The 18,981-nt window shown below is 37.8% G+C and overlaps 2 protein-coding genes across 2 annotated transcripts; one reads left to right on the forward strand and one right to left on the reverse strand.

Annotated features, from left to right (window-relative positions):
- Positions 1–3,223: 3,223 nt before the first annotated feature.
- LOC122071511 (protein argonaute 1-like) lies at positions 3,224–12,841 on the forward strand. Its single transcript, XM_042635878.1, has 22 exons — positions 3,224–3,789; positions 5,345–5,553; positions 5,701–5,850; positions 5,947–6,080; positions 6,203–6,312; positions 6,537–6,640; positions 6,785–6,920; positions 7,016–7,132; positions 7,255–7,362; positions 7,457–7,528; positions 9,095–9,217; positions 9,311–9,473; positions 9,561–9,682; positions 10,200–10,337; positions 10,418–10,560; positions 10,679–10,741; positions 10,816–10,879; positions 11,587–11,722; positions 11,806–11,879; positions 12,025–12,119; positions 12,249–12,280; positions 12,382–12,841. The coding sequence occupies exons 1-22, from the start codon at positions 3,349–3,351 to the stop codon at positions 12,558–12,560; spliced, it is 2,913 nt and encodes a 970-aa protein (XP_042491812.1). The 5' UTR covers positions 3,224–3,348; the 3' UTR covers positions 12,561–12,841.
- Positions 12,842–13,888: 1,047 nt separating this feature from the next.
- On the reverse strand, positions 13,889–18,759 carry LOC122090479 (polyadenylate-binding protein 7-like). The gene is made up of 10 exons (XM_042660087.1): positions 18,159–18,759; positions 17,426–17,544; positions 17,123–17,316; positions 16,619–16,878; positions 16,413–16,519; positions 16,128–16,317; positions 15,407–15,699; positions 15,170–15,322; positions 14,419–14,625; positions 13,889–14,334 (listed from the first exon to the last, which is right to left on the reverse strand). The coding sequence occupies exons 1-10, from the start codon at positions 18,349–18,351 to the stop codon at positions 14,137–14,139; spliced, it is 1,914 nt and encodes a 637-aa protein (XP_042516021.1). The 5' UTR covers positions 18,352–18,759; the 3' UTR covers positions 13,889–14,136.
- Positions 18,760–18,981: the final 222 nt, after the last annotated feature.

Genomic DNA, 18,981 nt, shown 5'->3' on the forward strand with positions numbered 1-18,981 from the left:
AACCCTAACGCAACCTTGCCGGGTTCATGCTCAGGCCCAACCCTACTGGGTTCAGGGTTGGGCCGGGTTGGGTGGGGTTGACCCTAACTAGTCTTCTTAGTGGAATCACATTCCGATAATATATGATTCAATTCTGATTTTAATTCCCAAAATGAATTGAATCCTGGTTTTTAATTAAAACCCTAAAATGAATTCCTTCATTAAACTATACTGAACGTGATATTTTATCATTCTTTCATGGAGATTTCATGTGCCCCTATTTTTCCATGCAACCCTTTTTTTTAATCCCATCCATCAAAAGACAACATATTATGATATAATCCAATCATTCATTGTTAGAATTTTATCTTGATCTATAATAATGCTTAATTTCCAATATATAAGGACCAAGAAACTCAAGTACTACAAGCCCCCACCTCTCCTCATTCCGCATTTCATAGTTGTAGAGATAGGTTTTTCCTTTGGCTTTGTGCTCTCTCTTTTGACTATACTGGTCTCTATCGTATTCTTGTTACATAAGAAACTCAATAACAACAACAATAAACTCCCTTGGCTAGGAGAGACAACTGCATCTTACGAAGCACAATAATAATCAGGGTTAGACTCAGGGCGGGTTAGGGTCAGGCTAGGTTTTTTGTGCCTTAACCCAGGCTCTGCCCAACCCCACACAGGGTTGGGTCGGGCTGGGCTTGGTTGGTCCTCATAGTCGGGTTACACAGGGTTCGGGCTCAAGGCGTGTTGGGGTGGGTTCGGATCGTCAGGGCTAAACTTGCACCCCTAATCCTAGTAGTTATAAAAATGACACTATCACTTTTTATGCCAACAATATCTATATTTATTTTAGGTAAATTAATTCAAATAAAGACTAGATGATTTATTTTGTAAAGTGAACTCTTTTTTATTAAGTAATCTTGTAATTTCCCAGTTCATTAGAAAAAAAAAATTATAATTTTCCCAAGAAGGCAAGAACTATGGAACGAGATTCTCACCAGTCGCACTAAGCACCCAATGCATATCCGACAATTGGGAGGCCCTTGGGGCATGCACCTGTGTATTGGGGTGCATGCACGGGTGTTCTCAGCTGTCAGATGAGCGTTGGCATCGATGAGATTGGAGAGGAACCAGATCCAAGAATACATATTACTCTAATTTCTTGAATTTTATTTATGGGAACAAGGACAGGCTGTCCGAGAGCATGGCTTATGCACCCAAATACAAGCCCCTTCGAAATGACTAGTCTACCTACCCCATATGAAAAATAAAGATCCACCACTCCTGGTGCTTCAATAGGCGCTCTCTTTGCCCCGTGTTGGTGTAGGAGCTGTGCTCTTGGACAAAAAACTCTCCCCCTTTACTTTTTGGACACGGATTCTCTTCAGCTGCGTTGGGTGCCTAACACTTATCTAACAACTAGGAGCAGCTGATGACATGTGCCCACACACACTCTCTATCTCTCAAAGGAGTTCCTAGCTGTCGGATGTGCATTGTGTAACATGGTTGGTTTGTCTTATTGCAAAAGGTTATACGCAAGAGTACATAGTGGATTACGATGAGATCTTTGGAATGGTTACAAAGATGACACTACCACGTCATCGCAACAGTTGCAAAGATGAAGCAACAATTGTTCATGCCATTTATTTTAGGTAGATTAATTAAAATAAAGATTGGATGATTAATTTTGTAAAGTGAAATATTTTTCATTAAGTACTCTTGTAATTTCCTAGCTCATCAGAAAAAAAAAAAAAAAAATAATAAGATTGTAAGGCAAGAACTATAGAACAAGATCCTCGCCAACTACACTAGGCGCCTACACATTCAACAGCTGGATGGGCCTCGAGGCACGTGCCCATGAATTGAGGTGCATGCATAGGTGCTCCCAGTTGTTGGATGAGTACTGGCACCAATGCGGTTAAAGATGAACTGGAACCAAGAATTACTCCATTACTGTAATTTTTCGAATTTTATTTTTAGGAAAAATGACAGTCTGTCCAATAGTATGGCTCATGCGTGCAAATACAACGCCTTTGCTAAATGACTAGCCTACGCTGTATGAAAGATAAAAATCCCACCCCTATAGGTGCTTCCATAGGCGCACTCATTGAGCCCCACACTGGTGTAGGAGTTGTCCTCTTGGACAAAAGCTCCTCCCCCTTTCTTTTCTTGACCCTGGATCCTCTTCAATTGCGCTAGGTGCCCAACATGCACTAAATGGTGGGCATGCACCCCAAGGGGCTCCAAGTTGTCGGATTTGCACTAGGTGCCTTGTTAGTTGGCTCGTCTTGTTGTAATTGGCTATGTGCAACAGGACTAAGTGGATTATGATGAGACATTTACGATGGTTACAAAGTTGACAATACCGCTTTTCATACCAACACTATCTATATTTATTTTAGGTAGATTAATTAAAGAGAAAAAGAACCCTGTTCGCTAGCGTTCTCTATGCTTAGATACATAGACCAAGCTATGAAAACATGCCCTGCCTCCGACATTCCATCCTATCTGTCTGGGCGTAGAGACACACAAGCAAGCATTGTTCTTGCGTCATTAATGAAAATAAAGATTTGATGATTAATTTTGCAAAGTGAAATCTTTCTTATTAAGTTATCTTGTAACTTCCCGTTTGTAAAATAATAAAAAAATTGTAATTTTCCCAAAAATGCAACCAACATGCTCCTCACCCACAAGTACCCTAAGAATTACCATCATAGGAAGATTTCGTTGGTACCATTCCCGAGAAATACAGAGAGATGTACCGTCACTTTATCCCAAAAAATACAGAGAGATGTACTGTCACTTTAGTTACTACTGGATATTGTCTTAACATGTCCACTATCGTCAATTGGTCTTACGGAAGCACTGTTTGCCGTACGGAGCTTGTCCTTGGGGTTATGATTACTATCATGGGCACCATTTTTTTCTTTATAAAAAAAATACGAAAAAAAAAAAAAAACTTAAAAAGAAAAAAAACCGACTATTGATTTTTAAATGACACAAATACCTTCGTACATCTCGACGCAGTAACCCATTATTCTTTCTATTTCGTTCTCCCACGTCTCCCACTCTTCCACATAACGTTTTCTTACGCATATGTCTCCTCGCTAACTGCCTCCGCACCTTTTCCATCAGCGAGGAAAAAGGGCAAAACGTCATTACGTTGGATGAACCATCTGATTCAATTCCGGTTCAACCAATAAAAACGATATTTATAAACCCCATAAACCAAACTCCCCCATTGTCTTTCGGAGCCACTCTCGGCATCTGTCTCTGTCTCTCTCTCAGACTCTCTCTCGCTCTTCTAAATCCCAGTTGATTTTTCTCTGCAACTTCTTGGTCCTCCTTTTGGTCTAGATGTCTGGTCGTGGAGGTGGTCGGCGGTCGGAGTACCGTGGTGACCAACCGTCACGTAGAGGTCGTGACGGAAGGTCTGGTGGGAGGTCTGGGGGAAGGTCTGGCGGCAATCCCCCGCCTTCTTCGTCGTTGACGTCGACGACGCCTTCGCCGGCGATCTATGAAGTTGGTTCATCTTCATCTTCTGCTACCGCTTTAAGCCAGGACGTAGGTCGTATCACATTGCATACTCCGGCTTCATCAGAGTTGCAACCGGTTCCTCGGGCTCCTCCTGCCTCGACCCAGGCTTTACCTGTACAGCCACCGCTGCCTCCGCCGTCGTCTTCAAAGGCTCTGGGGTTTCCATCAAGACCTGGTTATGGTACCAAAGGAAGCAAATGTATTGTGAAAGCTAATCATTTCCTTGTCCATGTTGCAGACAGTGACCTTCATCACTACGATGTAAGCATCTCTTTCATCTTTTTATTTTTTATTTTTCGCCTTGGATGAAAGTTTTGATCCGTACCCATTGATGTTTATGTCTGCTCCGGTTGATTTCTGGTCATGCTTATTTGCTTTTCTCTGGATTTATATCCTCTACTAATTTTTCTTTGCTCTCTTTCTTTTGTATTTGATCCCCGATCTCTTTGATGGGTCTTTTACTGATTATCTGGCTCTCTGCACTTTGCATTTTGTTGTTTATCGATTTCCTTCTTAATTGACCATTCATCTTTCTTCTTACCGCAGTCGTTACCATATTGTGGGCCTTTTTTTTTTTCTCATAGAAATTGTTCTTTCTTTTGGCTATTTTTATTTTCTATTGTTTCCCTTCCTTTTCTCAGACTGTGTAACTCTTTTTTTTTTTTTTTTTTTTTCTAGCCTGTCTTCTTTTCTTCCTGATGGGTAATGCTTGACAATGGTGATAGTATAATAACAAAGGAGGGACTTACAGAGCATCGATGTAATTCTTTTTGAATGTAACGTTTCTTTAGTACAAGGGGTTGTCGTTCTGTGTTCTCTGTTTGCACATGCTCTCTGGTAGGGAAGCAGGGATTTGTGTGGTAATATAATTTCTGTCTTCAGATGTTCTCTTTGGAAAAATAGTTGATTGTGTGGTTTTTGCTTCTCTGGAAGCTACTTTAGCGTAATTTGTTTCAATTCAGGAATATTTAGCTTTGGAGGAGAACTCAATAGCGCATCTTTGTATTCTTCAATTTAGGAATACCTTTCTCTTCATTACAAATTTACAATCATCATGGGAGAGCTAGTTATTCCACCAGCATACATAGACAGCATACTTATGTATGAATTGAGATTTCACTCAAATCTAGTGCATCACAGTCAGAAGACAGTGCAACCCATAACCAGATGGATGTGTTCTTGTTTGCCCTGGTTTCAGATTTTTTAAGTGCTACAGCAAATTGTCTCAGCAGATGGGCTTTTCAATTCTCAACTTTGCTAATATGCGAGTCTAATATCAACAAAATTAAAGGCAGAAAATGTCAAGAAACAGAGTGAAAAGCATCCGCGAAGTGGCAGAATTGAGTGAGATAGTGGATATAGCTTTAGTTGAATCTAATTCCAAAATACTCTCTGTTGAGGCAGTGACTTTTAGCATGGAGAAGTCTGGAAAGTGAATGTACCAAGTTTCAGTAAAAGAACCATCTGAAGAGTGAAAGAATAGACCAAAAGCTTTGGAACATCAAACCACCATATCTCTTTTAAGATAAGGGTCCAATGAAGATCTGACCTTCAGACAAGGTTTAGTGGGTGGCATTTTGTATTTAATTATCATCATTGCTTTATACTTTCTTTTGTTCTTAGCCTTGAAAAAATAGAAGGCGGCAAATGCTTCTCATCTAGATTTATTGGTGACCCAATTTTTGCCTTATTATCCTAATGTCTTGCTATGTTGGTATTGTATGATATTGTTAGATCGAAATTTCTTTAATGATAATTTTTCTAAAGAAGTGTAATTTATTTTGTTTGTTTTTGAATTGGAATATTGATTGACTAGGTTGCAATCTCTCCTGAAGTGATCTCAAAGGGTGTAAACCGTGCTATAATGAGACAACTAGTTAGTTTGTATGGAGTTTCTCATTTGGGAAAGTGTAATCCAGCTTATGATGGTAAAAAGAGCCTTTTTACTCCAGGGCCTCTGCCCTTTGATTCCAAAGATTTTGCTGTCAAGCTAGTTGACAAAGATGACCGGACTACATCAACAAGGTTTGTCCTCCAAAATTGAATTTCTTAATCTGTAGCAAATCTACTTCTACCTGTTCTCCCTGTAATTCTTAGTTTGTTTTTCAGGTATTTGAAATCCTTGATAATGATATAAATTTGTGGTGAACTCAAATGATAATTTGACTGTAGGAGGGAACGTGAATTTAAGGTGACCATCAAGTTTGCCTCAAAAGCTGATCTTTATAACTTAAAGCAATTCTTGCTTGGTAGACAAAAGGATGCTCCATATGAGACCATACAAGCTCTTGATGTGGTCCTAAGAGAGTCGCCATCCGTCAAGTAATTGATTCCAACATAGATGAAGCTTATGAATTCATTGTATATTTATGCTATATAAACTAATGCATTTTTTAATTAACTAACACATGACTTCAGGTATACTATTGTGGGACGGTCATTTTTCAGTCCTGCTCTGGGGCAAAGATGTGAAATCGGTGATGGGTTAGAATGTTGGAGGGGGTACTATCAGAGTCTTCGCCCTACCCAGATGGGCCTGTCCCTCAATTTAGGTTTTCTTCCCATCCTGTTTTTAGATGTAACTTATGTTTCAATACACCGGCAATTGTTTGATTGGTTTATGTAAGCCCTCACTAAAATTGAATGCTTAATGTGTTAAACATTCATTCCATAGATGTATCTGCCACATCCTTTTATGAGCCTATACCAGTGGTTGACTTTGTGAAGAAGTACCTCAACGTTAGAGACCATTCAAGACCATTATCTGATGTTGATCGTGTTAAGGTACCTTTACAACTATATTTTATTTGTCTTTTTTTGCACACCACACCCTTTTTTCCCCATAACATTTATTCCATTGCTTTAACGTATTTTGTAATGTACTTTGTAGTTACTCTTGTTACTTCTCTAATTGATATTATGTGCTTCGAAATAAGGCTCAGAGAATTATAATCTTTATTTGTTTGATTTTTTCGTTGAGTAGTCACTTGTTTCCTATGATGTGGTAGATTAAGAAAGCGCTTAGAGGTTTGAAAGTTGAGTTGACTCACACCCCAGGCGTTAAGAGAAATAAGATAACTGGGATTACGGCTGTTCCTACTAGTCAATTGACGTGAGTTTTTCATCCTAGCCTTGCTTTTACTTAATTTCTTTTGTTTAGATATATAAGAGAATCTATGAATTTGGCAAACGGTGTATTATATACTTCCTTGTTTTGTTTGTTATTCTTATAATGATCTATATTTGTTCTTTATAGATTTGTAGATGAACGGGGGACGACAGTGTATGTTGTTCGGTACTTCCAAGAGAGGTATAAAACTAGGCTTCAGTATACCCATTGGCCATCTGTCCAAGCTGGGAGTGATTCAAAGCCCAGATATTACCCTATGGAGGTTAACTTCTTTTTGCCTCACTTTGTTTCCTTTGTTCAGCTCTGATGTGGTTTGGTCTCATATCTTCAAATTTATTTTGATGTAATGTTTTGCAGGTCTGCAAAATCATTGAGGGGCAGCGCTTTTCTAAGAAATTAAATGAGAGGCAAGTGACAAACATCCTAAGGGAGACATGCAAGCGACCCCAAGATAGGGAACGGAGTATAATTCAGGTATTGGAGCTCCCTGATGACGTTTAGTGATTATGACTAGTTTAGAACTTTAAATCCTCTTTCTTGTCTATTGCCTTTGATTTGTGTTGATATGCTTGATGATTATTAATATTATGTTGCAGATGGTTAGGCAGAACAATTATAGTGAGAATGAATTTGCAATTGAATTTGGGATTCAAGTGAAGGATGCGCTTACATCTGTTGAAGCCCGTGTTCTTCCCCCTCCCATGGTAATCATGTCGCTAAATTCTTTGAAACCTATATTACATATATTTTCTTAATTAATTGTGCTTATCATCTTCCTACTCATGATGCATGTTTTAGCTCAAGTATCATGAGACTGGGCAAGAGACGAGGGTTCAACCTCGTGTGGGGCAGTGGAACATGATGAGAATGGTAATTTTTTTTTTTTCTATATTGTTATGAGTAGATGCTTTCATTTGAAACCCCTGGTTAGTTTGTGAGTTGTCTCCACTTTTGGATATTATTCTCTCTATCTTTGTCTATTTATTTATCTTAATTGCCAGATTACATTTTTCATTTCAATATTATTCCTTTTTCTGTTGCTTTCTGTGGTCTACTTCAGCTGTGAGTTGTGTTCTTATTGAGGCTGGAATTGGGATTACTCTCTTAGGTATGACATGGCTGTTTACAAAGTAGTGTTGACATAAATATTTTGGGACTTTAAGGGTATACTTTTGGGATAAGCCTCAACTTCTTGAGGGTTAACTAGTGGGAGTTAAAAAGAGTACCATATTGGAGTTTTTTATGTATCAGATCAATTAATAGCTGATAGTGGTAAATCAGGTTTGATTCCATTACTGTTAACAAGTTATCGAGGTCTGTTAATGAAAGGAGTTCCAATGGTTGTGTGTAGGCTGATCAATGCACATTATTTGGGAATTTGGATTAGGAATATTAGGGCTAATTGAATGAGTTATCATAACTTTTAGTATGGTTTAACCAATAAAAAAGAGTTGGATGTGTAAAAGCACAGTGACTTAACTTATGGGATGGAATTTTAAATATTAATTAGATTAAACTATTAGAGAGTAAAGCTAATAAGTGTCTGTGGATATTGACAGAATTTAAGAGTGCATGTCTGTCTACTTGGCATAGAAACCTTCTTGTGCAGTCTCAACAATAGTGGGTTTTCAAACCGGTTTGTCAAATGAACCTTGAGATTCTTGAGTCAAAATATCTTATCTGAAGGAAGCCTGGGACTGCTTAAATTCCATGTTAAAAAGTGTGTGCAATATGTTTTATCGAGAAGCTTTTCACCTCGTAGATTCCTTTGAGTTTCTTGCTGTGAAATTTCCTAGTAGTCACTTGGGCATTTGGGATAAATGAAAATAGTTTCAAGCTGAAATAAGAAAGAAAACTGAAAGGCTATTCGGTTGCAGTGTTCTTTTCCTAATGTTTTGATCACCTCCATGTTGTACTCAAGTGTCCTGGTAAAAAAAAATGGAGTACATTACCTCCAATCGATTTAGCAAGGTTAAGTTCTGTCCTTGTCTTTTGTTTCTATTATGTTGGAGATATACTTCTAGGAATGAAAAGGAATATGAAAGTTGTTGTAATATCTTCAAAAATCTTATTATCAATGCTGAAGTTGTGTACATGTTTTGTTTATACTTGCAGTATTAATAACTACATAACTTACATAACGCTTTTCTGTTTTGTAATTATGCTATTCTTGCATGTTTTATATTTAAACAAGCAGCTATTAATTGAAATTTTGAGACATGTTTATTTTATTGATTATGACAACATGCATATCTTATGGGATTTGAGTGATGGAATCATGTTAACTTTGTGCCTGGTTTTCATATTGTACATTGTATTCTATATTAAATCGTTGTTGATTCTCTTTGGTGTAACATCTCTCAATACCTTCCCTTTTTTATTCTTATTTTTAATTTATTATTGGTTTAAATTTCTCAATTTTTAAAATTTATACAGAAAATGGTCAATGGTGCCCAAGTGAGATTTTGGGCATTTGTTAACTTCTCTTCGCAAATTCCCCCTGATATAGCAGCTCAGTTCTGTCAGGAACTAGTTGGAATGTGTCGCAGCAAAGGAATGGTATAGCTCTATAAGTCTTAAATTATTATTATTATTATTTTTTTTCAATTTTCAAAAATTTGGTTACTGTATCAACTTTGCCTTTTCAATCAGGATATAAGTCAAAATCCTGTACTTAATATTATGAGAGGTCGAGCTGATCAGATGGAGAGGACTCTTATTGATGTTAGTGACCAGTGCACCAAGAAGCTCAGTCCGATGCAGGGCCACCTTCAGCTGTTGATAGTTATTTTACCGGATTTTAGTGGGACATATGGTCAGTCTATGAAACTTTGATCTTTTGTGATCTTTTGTTGCATAATGTAATTGTTTTGTTAAGAATGAGCCATTTTGTTTTTCACAGGAAAGATTAAGCGGGTATGTGAAACCGAGCTTGGAATTATCTCACAGTGCTGCCAACCAAGGCAAGCAAGAAAGTTGAGTAAGCAATATATGGAGAATGTAGCCTTGAAGATCAACGTTAAGGTAATTGTCACGTACATAACTTAATGATTATGCTTTATTCTTATTATCATATGTGGAATGTATTATTATTATTATTATTATTATTATTATCATATTATCATATGAGGAGTTGTTAGTTGTTACCATAAGTGGAAGTTTTCTTATGAAGATGTTATTGTGTGGTTATGGGGGAGTTAGTTGTGTTATAGATCGTGGATAGAAGTTATGATCGGATAACTACTTCTCTATTGTATTTATTAAGTAATTAAAGAGATGTAACAGATAAGTTGAATCTCCTATCTTCTGTCTTTGAGATAGAGGATTGGCTACCTCCCAAAAAACCGAGTGTCATAGCTTCGTCCGCAAGGCTACTTATCCATTTACTTATCCCTTTTTCTTATATTTTATCTCTCTTCCCGTCTATCCCCCTTTCCTCTCTCTAACCATGCACATAACAATAAGTGATTCGATAGCTACAGTTTCATACAAGTAGTGTTTCCGTATCTATTTATGTGATCTTTTTACAATAAATGGTTAGGCTGGTGGACGAAATACTGTTTTGAATGATGCTGTTCAAAGATCTATACCTCTTGTCACCGATAAACCCACAATTATCTTTGGGGCTGATGTGACCCATCCTCAAAGTGGGGAAGATTCTAGTGCTTCAATTGCTGCGGTATGTGGCTAATGTCTCTTCCATTTTTCTAGTGTTAATTCATGTGTTTTGCATGTCCTAAGCCAAATGTAATATACCAGGTTGTGGCATCAATGGACTGGCCAGAGGTCACTAAGTACCGGGGTCTGGTCTGTGCACAACAACATCGCCAGGAGATTATTGAGGACCTTTTTCAGTTTGTAGAGGATCCGAAACGGGGCCGGGTTGCTACAGGGATGATCCGGTAAATATCTCACTTTCAAGTTGCTGTAGCAAATTTTTTTTTAATTAATTAATTAATTTTTTTATTTTTATAAATTCTCATATATTGATTTTTTTTTTTATATGTTTTCTGATGGCAGCGAACAACTGATAGCATTTAGGAGATCAACTGGGCACAAGCCTTCTAGGATCATCTTCTATCGGTAGAAATCCATTCATAAAGATCTAATAAATCTAACAACTGTTTCTTCACTAATACTTTTTTTATGCTGTGTAGTGATGGTGTTAGTGAAGGACAGTTTAGTCAAGTTTTGCTTTATGAGATGGATGCTATACGGAAGGTAAAACATGTCTTGAGAATTCAGACAATTTATTTATTTATTATTATTATTATTTTTTACTGTGAAGAGAAAGCAACACTACTAATCTAGTTGACTGATGAAATGTTATTGCCAGTTGTTATATTCTCGGTTGGGTAGTTAGATTTTCTTTGTGTGCTAGATTTGATTTGAGCTTGAGGAGCATATGATTCCTGGTCAGATATGTAGGTTTAATAGTGGAATATGGATTTAACTACTAAAATGTATGGAATGTGTTTGCAGTGGAATGTGTTTTAAGGTGCCTGGTGAATTTTTGTTACTGTATATGGGATTTTGGTGTGATCAATCCTTCATTTAGCAGGCAAGATGATCCTGTGCATTAATCAGGTTATCTTGAGCCAATACTTTTATATAGTGATCTGTTCTTCGAAGCCATGGCTTTGAAGTAAAATAATCGGTCATTTGAATTGGTGACTTTGATGTGCCTTGAGAAATTATAGGCACCAGTCTTTATTTGCTGTAGATTTTTAGGAAAAAATTTGATGGTTTATGCAGTTGTCATTTATGATTTTCGTATATATTGGATTGTGTTGTTCCATAAATGTCAGTTACCTTCAATAATTTTGGCCACTGTTGAGACTGCGGATGAATTCTTAATCTAGTTTCTTTCAACAATCTCTTTGTTTCTTGTATTTTTCCTTGTTTCCTTATGAGATTTACCTGGTTAGGCTTGTGCTTCGTTGGAGGAAGGATACCTTCCACCAGTTACATTTGTGGTGGTGCAGAAAAGGCATCATACACGTTTGTTTCCTGCCGATCATAACAACCGTAATCAAACTGACAGGAGTGGAAACATTTTACCTGGTATCAATACTTTATCATTACTAAATTATTTTTAGGTTTCCCCCCTTGTTCTTTGAGTTTATAGTCACTTGTATGTTGGTCAGGCACTGTTGTTGATACAAAAATTTGCCACCCCACTGAGTATGATTTCTACCTTTGTAGCCATGCTGGGATACAGGTAATCAGTTGTTTATCTTTCACCACATATATTGCTACTATTTATATTGTTCAATGTATGCAGTTAGTTATTGTTATTGCTGAAAACATGCTTGAGTACTTAATTGTCATTTCTAATTCTTGCCTTTTATTTCTTTTACATGTAGGGTACTAGCCGACCTACACACTACCATGTTTTGTTTGATGAAAACCGTTTCAATGCTGACAATTTGCAAACTCTTACCAATAATCTTTGCTATACGTAAGTTGTATTTTTTTATTTTTATTTTTTTAATTAATTAATTAATTAAAATTTTATGCTTGTTATTCTTTCAGTTTATTAGAATCAACTTTGTTTCTCATTAAAACAATCCTGTCTTCACAATCTTAGGTATGCGAGGTGTACTCGTTCCGTTTCAGTAGGTTTGTCCTCGACTCTTTTGATTGTTTTCTATCTAGAAACATATTTTTGTTCAACTTAGAGATGGTGTATAATTCTGATAAAAGGGTTTGATTAAATGCAGTACCTCCTGCATATTATGCACATTTAGCAGCATTCCGGGCGAGGTATTATGTGGAAGACGATGCATCTGATAGTGGGTCTAGTTCAGTTGGTGGTAGGAACACCCGGGAGCGGGGTACCCATGTACGACCTCTTCCTCAGATTCATGGGAACGTCAAGGAAGTAATGTTTTACTGCTAGGGATCATTAGTTCAATGAGAAGTGGCATTTTATTTTGACCTTTTTGTGAAGTGGTGGAAAAGTCAAAGTTAAACATTTCAATATGGCAATTTGATGCTGATGGTTATCTTATATCATTTTAGATTTTTGAGTTGAGTGCTGAATTGTATCACTATGGAAATGACTTCCTCTTGCATCGGCCATCTTGGTTTGCCATTTCAATGTAATTGTGGACTGGTTGCTAAAGACCGTCTACATTTTGTTCAGATTGAAAGACTTAGTATATGTCATTTTCCTCCTAACTCTTATAGTTCATGTCTTTTTAATATTGTCCTTGAACAGGACCAGGAACCTACTTTTAAGGTTTTGGGTCTTGGGAGCTACTTTTACTCTCAATTAATGATTATACCAACATTCCTAGGCTGTGGTATGGTTGCCAAATGTTGGATTCTTTTTTCTGGTTATTGTCATTACAGGAGAGCTCCTTGAAGGTTAATCAACTTAGTAGCTGCAGTTGTGAAAAAGGAAAAAATAATTAAAAGTATGGTGAACTTTGGAGATGGGGGAAATTGGTCTTCCCTCTAGGCCATTTGGTAGAGGCCTAGAATAAGTTGCAGTGGTGAGACTTTTCCTCAACTTTTTCGTTGTGCCATGGTTTAGACGAAAATGTTTGACGAATTCCCCAGAGGCCACCAAACAGTAAGCTCATTACATTCTATACACAATCATCAAGAAGTTTTTCAAACCACCCTTGTTCTTGCTGATGGGGTACTCCCTTTCCCCTGCCCTCCTCACACAAGACAAGTGGCAGAGGAATTACTTCCCACCACTTTGCTTTTATTGTGGTTTGTTTAATAATTAATGGAACGTCTATACATCTTCCTTAATGTAGAGTGTAAAGCATGGTTCTAAACGAATGGTCAATATCGGTTGGATCAGAATGGTAACATTCTGTCTTATGCCACATGTATGTTTCAAGGGTACAGTCGTAAAAATAACTGTATAAAAAAAAATGGTATAGATCTATCCGATAAGATCAGATTCAGGCTGTTTTAGGCCGATACCGTTACTGGTCCCAAGTTCCAAGTTTTAGAACCTTGATGCAGATAAAAAAAAAATAAGAGGCAAAAATTTTTGTATATGTGCTTTTTTTTTTTTTTTTTGGTTTTTGTTTTTTGTGAAGAGGGTGAAGGGTGAGGAAGGGAAGAAATGAAGTTCCCCTATTCATACTCTCTCTCCCTCTCACCCACCCTTCAAAAAAAAAAAAAAAAAAAAAAATGAAAACATAACGACAGATAATATAATATAGCTATACAATTGGAACTAAAGCATGAGCACACCAAGAAGAATTTTAAAAGCAAACCCAGAGGCGCAATAGTCTAGCTATCAAAAAACTAGCATTTGTTTTTCAAAAGTTACATTCTATGCTCTACCAAAAGGGAGAAAAAGAAATAGCCGCAGAATGGATTGAAGGTTCGACTATCAACTATCAAAAAAATGGATTTCTAAGCTCCAATCACAGACCATAGGGGATAACCATCCCAATTCTAGAAAAGGGAGGATTGAAAAGAAAAGCAGGGAGGAGAGGGGGAGTCTCTCAGATGACAGTAACCTGAGTCGATAAGTAGTTGGGAATAAGAGCATCTTGGCCAGCTACTTTATTCTTGGATAGCTTGAGCACCTGCACTGCTTCTTCCACTTTAGCAGCCAAGGACTCCGGCGATTCCAACAACAGCAGTAATTCAGAGTTGTCCATCTCCAAAAGCATCCCAGTTATTTTAGCTGCTAGATCATACTAGAAACCAACGAAACGCATTTAGAGGTTTACTAGATGAGCTCATGAGGTTTCTCAACAAGATAAAGCATCTAGTAATCTTACCTTGTGTTTCTTCACTAGGGGGTAGAGGCGCTCACCAAGCATCTGTTTCTGATGCTGTGGTGTAGCAGCAGCAAGCATGCTACTCAACATCTCTGATCCTTGGGATGCAGATCCAACAGAGTTAGAAGCAGCAGCTAATGGAACTGCAGATCCGTTGCTCATATCATGAGGATGCCCATTTGACACATATTTGGTCTGTCCAGCACGCTGCCATCCAAGATCACAATGAACAAAAATTTTACAGATTTTATTTTTAACAGATGAGACAGATACCTCGAAAGGAAATTTATAAATTAAGATCCACCAATAGCACTTTATAAGCAACCAAGCAAGGCTAGTACAACACGACTATGCGAAGAAATTAATCTGTTCAGCATTTTCCATAAATGCATCATTCAGAAATGCTCCAAGAGAAGCTCTAATAATGTGATGGTCAAGTGAGAAGAGTACCTAACAAACATATCATGATCCATTTCCACATATAACAATTAGATCCATATTAATAGCTTAATAAGTGTGAAGAATAGCATCCTCAATTTTGAACAAAACTAAATCAATAGTACATTTCTCAAAAGAGATGGGTTTTTTGGCCTTCACTGCAAGGAGTCAAAATCAACTTTACAGAAATTAAAAACCAATTCCATTCATCAAGAAAGTTGGTCAAATTCATATCTGTTACAGTGAAGTGCTTTACTAGATATATGGAAGTTTAATGCGATTGGTAACTATGCAAAGATTAAGTGAGACTTACCTGCGGATTACTTGAATCTTTCAATGAATTAGCTGATTGAGTAGGTTGTTGCAAATGTGGCATAAATTGCATATTTTGTCCACCACCCTGAGGAAGTATATGGCCATTCATCCTGCTCCTATTCTGTCTGTTATGTCTTGAAGTATTAGGAACCTGTGAAGAAATTTCAAAGTATAAATGAATCATGTTTAGTTCTATATTACAAGCATAACCTTAACCCAAGTTACTGATACTCACCACAGGTAGTGGCATAGGTTGAAAAGCTGGTCTGGTTGGAGGTGCAAATCCATTGGCCCTCCACCCTGGTCTCAAACCCAAAGGTTGATACATAAGGCCCTGCCTCGGAGGAATTTGTGATACAACACCGGAAGGTGTGTAATAAAGAGGAGGATAACCAGCAGGAATGACTGCAGTTGAGGGACCTGCTAATCCTGTAATACGCTGGGAATATTGAAGTTGCAATTGTGCTCGCCTGTCCTCTTTCCTTTGGGCAATAGCCACATACAAAGGCTTTTGGCAAAACATGCATCCTGTGATACAACCACGAAATGGAAATATCATTTGTATGCTACAGTAACTCTTCCTGGGTGATGATGCATGCAGGATGAAAGGATGTGTGAAGTCATCTTCCCTGTCTATGCTTTACATATGGGGCATAGTCAAAGGGGGCTTGGGTTCATTATTTTATAAGTCCGACCAAGGAGTCACCCCAGCCCAAACTCACCCCAACAAAATGAATGCCTCATTTGTAAAAATTCAGAGACTTAGGGAGGGTTTAGATCAGTAAACCTTGATGGGTCCCTCAAACGGTTGCCCGGCATCAACCCTGTCCCCATAGATGTGCACACCATGTATGCCGTAATGGCAGCAAATTCTTCTCATCTCCCCTGCCTTATGAATTTTATATATTATATATAAATATATAAAATGCTACTTGGACATACCAAATTAAACTTACCATGCAGAGTATTCACAGCCTTGGTTGCTTCTTCTGGACTAGAGAAGCACACAAACCCAAACCCCCTACTAATTCCTTTATCATCACGCATGAGCTTTGCAGAAGTGATTGTTCCACACTGACTAAAGTGTTCTCGCAATTCGTCATCATTGATATCATCAGCAATATTTTTTACATAAATGTTTGAATCCTAAATTGACAAGTGTACAGAATTAGGTGAGAAGAAAGAGAAGAAAAAAGGGGGCAAAAGGGTTTTATATACCAGACACAAATGTTAATAACAACCTTATATTTCTGGATTTGCTCCTTGCGTTTTTCCAGAAACTGACGATGCAATATTTGCTCCCGCTCTGCTTTCTTCTGTGCCCTTGCTACATACAAAGCCTTCGAGCCTGTTCAGCACAAGTTAAAAGGAGAGAAAAATTAGGATCGACATAACACCAATTCCCAGTATGGTATTTTGCTGGCTATTTAAAGATACAGAAACTCACCAAGTTGTGTTCCATTCATTGCCTCCATTGCCCGTTTTGCATCATCAGGGTCATCAAAGTTCACAAATCCAAAACCCCTTGAGTTCCCATTGCTGTCCTTTGAGATTACCAGATTAGTAATTTTTCCAAACTCAGAGAACTTTTCCTGCAAAAGTTCTTCTGTAATATCTGTATCCAGATTCTTCATGTACAGATTGGTATATTTGGCATCAGGGCTGGGTAAAACCCGCTCACTCTTTTTGACAAAATTACCAACATATCTGTATCATACAACAGTTATGGTGTAGTAAATTTCAGCAGAAAGCAGAAGAATCACATCAATATCAACCAGTAGGATTTAAGAGAAGCACACTATAAAAAACCAATGGTACAAATATTAAAATGAAAATAAATGATAACCTATCGATGGTAATAATTATGACACGGGTCATAAAAATGCGAACGATAAAATGTGAACAATGACGAACATTACGAGAAATGAAAGATGAAAGAAGTAGCATTTACATTTGTTTACCACCAAAAATGGAGCCATTAAGCTTCTCAACAGCAGTACTCGCAGATGCTTCAGTCTCAAACTGTACAAACCCATATCCTTGGCTCTTTCCATCCAGAGACATTGCAACTTTGCAGGATAATATGTTTCCAAACTCGGAGAACATCTCATAAAGTTTCACATTATCAATAGAATCATTCAAATTCTGCCAAGAAACCAGACACCCCTATTTAATTCGAAGTCCAAAACAAAAGAATGAGGAATCTCACCAAGATTGCTATATGAAGGTAACTTTCATACAAACAGAAACATACCTTCACAAACAAATTTCCAATCCCATTCTTCCTTGCGTCTGGATCACGATGCGACCACATAATTCTAATCGGTTTTCCATTCAGTGGAGTGTGGTTCAGTTTCTCAATTGCACGGATTGCTACTTACCACAAGTGGAACGAAAACAGAAGTAAATCAACTAAAATTCAATTAAGATATTAAAAAGGAGGGGGGGGGGGGGTAGGGGGAGAGGGGAAAGAAGAAGAAGACGACTGGGTAAAGGTGGATACATTTTTTTAATTTTGTTTCCTTCTTTTCCCTCCCATGAATATTAAAAAACACAAGTGCCCACAAAATGACTTGCCTAGTATAGTGTGCTAATCAACAGAAAGAAGCCAACGAAGAGAAGGGGAGCATCAAAATTAAGAGAATTATTAAAATAAAACTAGAACAATCCAATTTGAATCCAAAGGTAAAAGCCTTTTTCATTCCCATCTTTTCTTTATTGGTAAATAAACCAAATTCTGCCAAAATAAAGATTACATAGCAGCGACTAGTTCAACCTAACGAACCAGAAGAAAAAGGCATAAAAGAAAGAGAGAAAGCAAATCCAATATTCTTCTTCCAATCGAAAACAAAAAAAGAAGAAACAGAACGATCGCCAAACGACAATTATTCAGAAGAACCAGCATTCTATCATAAACCCGACAAATTCAATTCAAGATGACAAAGAAGAAAAGAATAGAAATAGGGTTCAGTGATTTCAATCGGTACCGTCATGGGTAGTGATGAAGTTTGCATAACCGTAACCAAGCGATCTCCCAGACATGGAATCTCTGCAAACCCTGACAGATGCAAGGTTCTCGATGACGGAGAAGGCATCGAAGAGTTGTCCATCAGTGATATCAGGGTGAAGGTCCCCAACGTAAAGCGAAGCAGGCGCAGGGACGGTCGAAGGCACAGCCATTGACGAAAACAAACACGGTATTGCAGTAAACCCCGCACAAAGAATTTGTGAGAGGAGAAAGAAGAAAGAATTTCTTGGGTTTCTTCTAAAAACTCTTATCTGAAATGGGTTTCTACAACTCAGATGGATTTTAAGGGAAGCGGAGAGGGAAAGAACGTCGAAGCAGAGCAAAGAGAGAAAACGCAGAAATGGTTTCCTAATTCAACAATGGCACTTTCTTTAGGGTTGGGTTTTGGTGGAGAAAATTGGAATGAATGAATTAATGAGAAGAGAATGGGATTACTAAAACAGGAATCATAGAGAGAAAGAGAGAATTAAGAGATAGCGAGAAAGACGGAAGAAGTAGAAAAGAAGAGGTTAGAGAGAGAGAGAGAGAGAGAGAGAGAAGAGAGAGCCTGAGGAGTTTTGTGTGGATTTGCATGGGCGCGGGAGTTTGGGGTGGGCTTTAATTAATAATGGAGAAAAGGGTAAGGGTGTGAAAAGGTAAATGTGAAAAACCGAAGAGTGGTGACTCTAGAGAGAGAGAGAGAGAGAGAGAGAGAGAGTCTTGAGTCTGACCCAGTCAGTTAGTCCACGTCATACCCCTGAGCACTCAATACCTTTCAGAAACGAAATCTTAACCACAAAAGC

Source organism: Macadamia integrifolia, chromosome 2 (assembly GCF_013358625.1).
Source record: "Macadamia integrifolia cultivar HAES 741 chromosome 2, SCU_Mint_v3, whole genome shotgun sequence".
Classification (NCBI taxonomy): domain Eukaryota; kingdom Viridiplantae; phylum Streptophyta; class Magnoliopsida; order Proteales; family Proteaceae; genus Macadamia; species Macadamia integrifolia.